The following is a 6,000-nucleotide window of genomic DNA, read 5'->3' as shown; positions in this document are numbered from 1 at the left end:
TTCTTCAATGATGCATGTGGAAGGAGATGAAGGAGGAGAGGCTCTGTGAGCCACTCAGATAGAGGAGCCAGAGCCAGAGAGGGTGGCCGGTGGCCAGTGGTAGAGAAGGAGAGGAGAAGAGAAAGAAATCCTGGGGGAGATGGAGGAGATGCCTCCCATTGCAGGCTCCTGAGTGGAAGAGGGATGAGCTGGGCTAGAGGAGGGGGAGGAGAGAACAAGAACTGTGATGGGAAGAGACAGCTGGGGAGGGGGTGGATAGAGGGGGCAGAAAGGAAGAGAGACATATGGGAGCCTCTTCCCCACCCTTGACTGCTTCTCCCTATTTATTATGTCCCTTAGAGGACCTACGACAGTGGCTGGTGAGGTAGCTGCTCCCAGCTCAATGCCTCTGCTCTGCCCAGAGCCCCCGCCTACTCTCTCTGTAGGCAGATGAACCAAAGGGCTGGGTAACCATGGCAACTGTGGGACCTCAGGATAGCCATAGGCAGGCCTGGCCCAGTCACTGATGCTCCTCGGCTTCTATGCAGTGGTGGTGGGAGGAGGAGGCTCCATCTGGCCCAATCCTCACGCTTCCACCCCATTTTCATTGGGCCTCCAGAACTGAGACACAGTGCGCGCACGTGTGTGTGTGCACGCACACACACACACACACACACACACACACAGGAACCAGGAGCCAGGCTAAAGAATGAACACTTCTTAAATTTCAAGAACGTTTAGCCAATAGTGTAAAGTTCTGCCTGAACTTCAAGTTTAATTCACAAAAACCACACTCTTTCAGCATCTTGTCATGCTGGGCAAAGGCTCACCTCAGCCCTCAGCAAGGCAGGAGGTAGCAAGGGTACCCTATGCAGGTCTGGAGGCCAAGGCAGCTTGAAGAGAGCAGCAGAGGAGCAGCGCATGGGCTCATCCACCGCCTAGGCTGCAATCAGGAAGCAGGAGCAGGACAGGAAGTCCCTTTGGTGAGGTTGTCTTGGGGGGTTCTTGGGAAGACTCTTGGGGCTCCTACACCAAGGAGATGCCAGAACTGGAAAGGTGTCAGAAGTCATCCAATCCAGGATTAGATGAGGTAACCAAAACCCAGGGAGCAAGTGATTTTCTCAAGGTGACAGAGGTATCCTGTGGCAGAGCTGGGCCTAGCACCCAGGTCTCCAGACTCCTGCCCAGAATTCTCTCCCAGTCGGCACCAACCACCCCTACAGTTCCTCAGGCCTTTGCTGTTCTGGGCCCTGGAGGCCACTGGGTTGGATAGGATGAAAGCCTCATGGATAGAGTTCCTAGTCTGTCTTGTTGGTGATTGAAATCTTGAAAAATGCAGTAGTCTTAAAATGGGGTGTTTACAAGCCTCAGAATGAAAATACTGCTTCATTGCTAATTACCACCTTAATGCACTACAGGTTGAAAACCTTGAATTAAAATCTAAACTGGGGGGGAAGTCACACCACTCCCTCTCCTCCCATTCACTGTCACCCAGCTATCATCCGCGCCTCTTCTTACCCGCCCCCCACAACAGTCCGGGCACCGGCTCCTCCAGATCTCAGTGTCCTGGTCAAGTGGGGCGGAACAGGAGGTGGAGGGCTGTGTATGCTGCCTGCCTGCGAAGACCTCTCTCCCAGAAAATGACCAGCCTCTAACGTCGGAGCATGCCTTGAGGGTCCAGGAAGTTCGGGCATATTTATGTAGTCATACAACAGAGTGTCTGGCACCAGAAGGCGCTAGTAACCATCTAGTGAATGGCAAAGTGGCCTTCTAGGTGGTGTCCCCCACCCACCTACTACACCACTCGGCGGCCCCTAGCAACTCAGAGGAAGAAGTGGGCGTGGTCCCCGGCCCCGGGGCCGCTCGAGGTCAGCCGGTCACAGCGAGCCTTGTAGAGGTCGCGCTCCCTGGCCAGGCGGGCCACCTCGGCCCGCAGCGCGTCCAGCTGGGCGGCCAGGCGGGCGCGCTCAGCCTCTAGCCCCCGCCGCTGCTGCAGCCGCTTGGAGCGGCAGGCCTGCGCGTAACCGCGGTTTTTCAGCGTGCGGCGCCTCTGCTTCAGCCGCAGCGCCTCGTCGCGCCCGCAGCCCCGCAGCTGCCGGTTTAGCTCCCGCACAGACATCGACACCAGCGCCGCGTCCGAAAACCGCTCCGCCAGCTGCAGAGGGAGAGGGCAGAGAGCGGGTCAGCGCCGGGTCCCTCCCCGCTCCACACTTAGGTCGCGAGCCGGACTACCCCGCCCTCGGGAAGGCTCCGCCCCCGGCCCCCACCTTTACCCGATGCTCGCCCTTCCTCAGAATCTACCCCGCCGTGCAGACCCCGCCCCAGATCCCAACAAGCCCCTCCTCCCCGAGGGGCGCGCTCCCCCTTTGGGTCCGCCCCACACTGCAGGCCCCGTCTCCCACGGTCAGGCTAGCGGGTCGCGCGCCTGAAATCCGCGCCGCTGCAGCGAGGTCCTTAGCGTCCTGCTCCAGGCTCACCGGGTGTCCAGCGGACACCGCCCAGACGGAACCCGCCCCGCCAATGCACCTCGCTCCCCTCTCCTGAAGGCCGCAACCCTGTGACCCTCAACGGATTTGGATTACATCCTAATGCCCTCAACACCCCCGTCTGTGTCTATAATTAATAGGATGAGTCCCAATCCTTCCTGAGAAGGTTGGGGGCTGGGGAAGCACGATGTCTTGAAAAGGCCAACCTCATTCCCGTGCCCGCTGTCTCAACTCCACTCAATTCCAAGCGCAACTCTTTCCCTGGTTTCCACAGACGGAGTATATTTGCCTCCCGTAATCAACGGCTCTCCTTTAATTCTCAACTCTCCCCTTTTGGTCCACTTTTAATCTTTTCTCCCTCTTCCTCCTGGTTTAGACTACTCATTTCTCTCCATTTGGGGAAAAGGGAGGGGGCAGAAGATAGTTTTCTCTCTCTGATTTTTTTCAAGGGCCCTTGTCTTCTCCTGCCCTCTGTCTCTTGTCCAATCCATAACCCTCTCCAGGAATTCTCCTTCCTCTCTTGGGCTGTCCTCCCTCACCCTGCCTCCCCTCAAACCAACTCACTGATCACTCACCTGGGCATGCTGGGCTCCTGTCTCCTCCAGGCTTCCTGGGTAGTAGCTGTGGGGCCCCTCAACAGGGACTGGCCCCTGACCCTGCAGCAGCTCAACAGCCTCTTCAGGACTCAGGCCCAGTGCCTCCCCAGCCCCCAGCTGCTGCTGCAAGGTGGCCAGCCAGTACAGCTCCTCCAGGCCTGGCCGGGGGGCCTCAGTGGCCCCCACCATGCCTGGATCACTGAAGGTGGGTGAAGGAGGCACTGAGCTGTAGGGTGTGGAGCCCAGTGAGGCTGTTGGGGGGCCAGATCGCCCCTCAGAGGGTTCCCGCTTTACCTCAAATTTCATCAAGTCAAAGTCATTAACGTATTCCATAGCCAGGGGGCTGGGAGGCAGTGCCATTCTGGGGCTGGATTGGGAGGGGTGCACCTGCAAAAAAAGAAGAGAGATTTGGAGCACCTGGAGGCTGCCTGCCAGCCTCCTTATGGGAACCTCCTTCTTCCAAAGTCCAAGTGTTCTGGAGAGCCACAGTTCTGGAAAGCAGGGGCGATGGTACAACCCTGTTCCCTAAATAGTCACCTCTGGACTGAGGCAACTTTTCAGGTTGGCAGGGGCTCCAGCAAGCAGCTTAAAGGCCTGATTGAAGAAGATGAAAGCATGGAGTCTGGCCCCACTGTTGCCTCTGGGAGCTTTGAAAAACAAGAGGAATATGGCAGTACTCCCAACTCTAGTGCTGGGACAGACTGAGAGGCTCTGTCATCTCAAGAGACATCATTCCATTTCCAAGCAATCAAAAATTTTTGCTTAATTAACTGTAACAGAGTAGGTGTCTATTTTAGGACAATGGGAAGGTATGTATGAGGTGAATTTTAATATATAAGGATAACGTTGTTATATCTCTCTCTCAGAACACCTAGGCCAATGCCTTGCACTAGAAGATCCTCAATGCACATCTATTCTGTGGGTTAATCAATCAATTAATCCCTTTCACTGGAGCATGAGACTTTCCAAGGGAAAAAGAAAGGTCCTAGGGTCAGTTCTAGCAAGATCAGGACTGAGTGGTGACCATCTTTCCCCAAGCCAATCTCTCCAAAGAGAACCAACCAAGATTGGTTTTCCTCCTTCTATTCAGAACCTGCTATGTTGTATGAACTTGGACGGATCACCTGACCCCAGTTTCCCCTTCTGTTCAATAAAGGCAATTAGACCTTCACATTTCCCAAAGAGTGTTCCAGGAAACACCAAGTGTGAGAAATACCCAAGAAGAAGTCGATGCTCAGATAAATTTGAGAAAGGCTACCTCCTATCCCCACATTTTGCAGATTCACAAAGCACAGCAACATATTAATCTATGAAGTCCTTCAGTAAACCATCTGTTCAACCTCAACCCAGAGCATCCCAAACTTATGTCACCCAGGAGCTCTCCTCCCTGTTATCATGCAGAGTGTGTGCTCACCTGAGGAACCTCAGGCTAGATGACCTCAGGAATCCTTCCTGAGCCAGAAGTCTCACACTCTAGCCCAGCTTCCAGTTCCAATAGCCCCACTGCCAGCCCCTGAAGGGGCAAGGCAGGGAGTGCTTATCCCCAGTGCTTGGTATCTGGTCCCATCTTGATACCCCAAGCCTACGTAGCTCTCTCTCTAGACATCTCATACCCCCAGGTTCTGCCCAGAGAGGTGAGAGGAAGGACAAGTCCTTGTGTCTTCCTGTCCCAGGGAAGGGTTGTTGCCCTATCTACTGAACCCCTCACCCTTGAGAGGACAGGGGTGGTAGGAACAAAGACACAGATTGAAGGAATGATCCTTGGCAGGGAGGCTATGGTGAAACAGTGAGAGAGGTGTCCAGAGAGAACTGAATGAAGAGATAAGTGAGGAGGGCTATTTATCTTTCTGATGTGATAGCAGTAAGGGACATAAAGCCAGCCAGGGTGGGAGTGGGGCAGGGGAAAGAAGTGTGAGGATTCTTGACAACAGACAGCAGAGAGCAGACAGCAGGTGACAGAGGCGGAGGCTATAGGTGAGAGGCCTGGCATCCAGGTAGGCCCCAAATATACTCACTTGGGGGACGGTAAAGATGATGTGGTCAGTGTTAGAGCCAGGCAGGCACAATTTCCTCAGAGACTGGAGACCCCATTGATCAGGGCCTGGTGCCTCTGTGCTCAGAACAAGGCGCTGTGGGCACTGAGCCCACAGGGCACTCTTAAAGGGCCAGCTCTCTGAGGTCATCTGTGGTCCTCAGCCCTGCAGCCAATGAGGTAAGGGGATCATTTGCATATCTCATTGGCCTGGGGGGTTGAGGGGGGAATGAGAAGAGGGAAGATGATGAGTATGCCTGTTCTCAAGGAAGGAAAGGGGGCATTTTCCCCAATAAAGTTCCTCATTGATGGTCCATCTCACAGGTGCTCAGTTCCCTGGTACAGAGAGCTGCATTGGCCCAGTCAGCCACCCTCATGTGAATACCACCCGCAGCCCTCAGTGATTGAGAACCCGGGACTGGAAAAGAGGCCCAGAGAAGCTCCCGGCGCCCTCAACCTCCAATGCTCTACAGTGCCTTGGCAGTTGTTTTGGGGAATACAAACGGTCTGAACCCACTTTCACCTAGCCAGTTGGGTCAGTGGTTCTGCTTTCAGGAATCTTCACATTTCTGGCCCCCTGCCTCACTCCCACTGTGACTGGCCACACACTCCTCACAGCTATCCTATTAGAAGGACAGGCAACTGTCCCCACGGTGAATCGCTAGGACTTGGCTACCCAATCCGCAGCCTCTCCCACTCTTGATGACCAGTCCCAGGACAGGCAGGCCAGAGGGAAGGAGCAGGAGAAGGGAGAGTGGGGATCTCTGCTCCTTCTTTCCGGGCCACCTCGGGACACTGAAATCTAATCACCACCAATCCATCTGACTTCTGTAACTGCCCTCACACGCCCTCTGCTTCCTCTAGCCTTTTCCCTGCGTGTGTCTCCGTCCCTCTCTCTTCCTCTCTC

At 55.0% G+C, this 6,000-nt stretch overlaps 1 protein-coding gene across 1 annotated transcript in view; it reads right to left on the bottom strand.

Moving 5' to 3' along the window:
- Positions 1-323: 323 nt before the first annotated feature.
- Positions 324-6,000, bottom strand: part of NRL (neural retina leucine zipper) — a 30,187-nt gene continuing 24,510 nt past the window's right edge. Inside the window, exons 2-3 of the mRNA XM_049613060.1 lie at positions 3,041-3,448; positions 324-2,134 (exon numbers count right to left, since the gene is read on the bottom strand). Of these exons, the coding sequence (XP_049469017.1) occupies positions 1,802-2,134; positions 3,041-3,421 (714 nt within the window). The 5' untranslated portion in view covers positions 3,422-3,448 and the 3' untranslated portion in view covers positions 324-1,801. The remainder of the gene's footprint in view (positions 2,135-3,040; positions 3,449-6,000) is intronic.

The sequence above is a fragment of the Panthera uncia genome (assembly GCF_023721935.1).
Source record: "Panthera uncia isolate 11264 chromosome B3 unlocalized genomic scaffold, Puncia_PCG_1.0 HiC_scaffold_1, whole genome shotgun sequence".
Lineage (NCBI taxonomy): Eukaryota > Metazoa > Chordata > Mammalia > Carnivora > Felidae > Panthera > Panthera uncia.
This window is presented reverse-complemented; position numbering and strand designations above follow the sequence as displayed.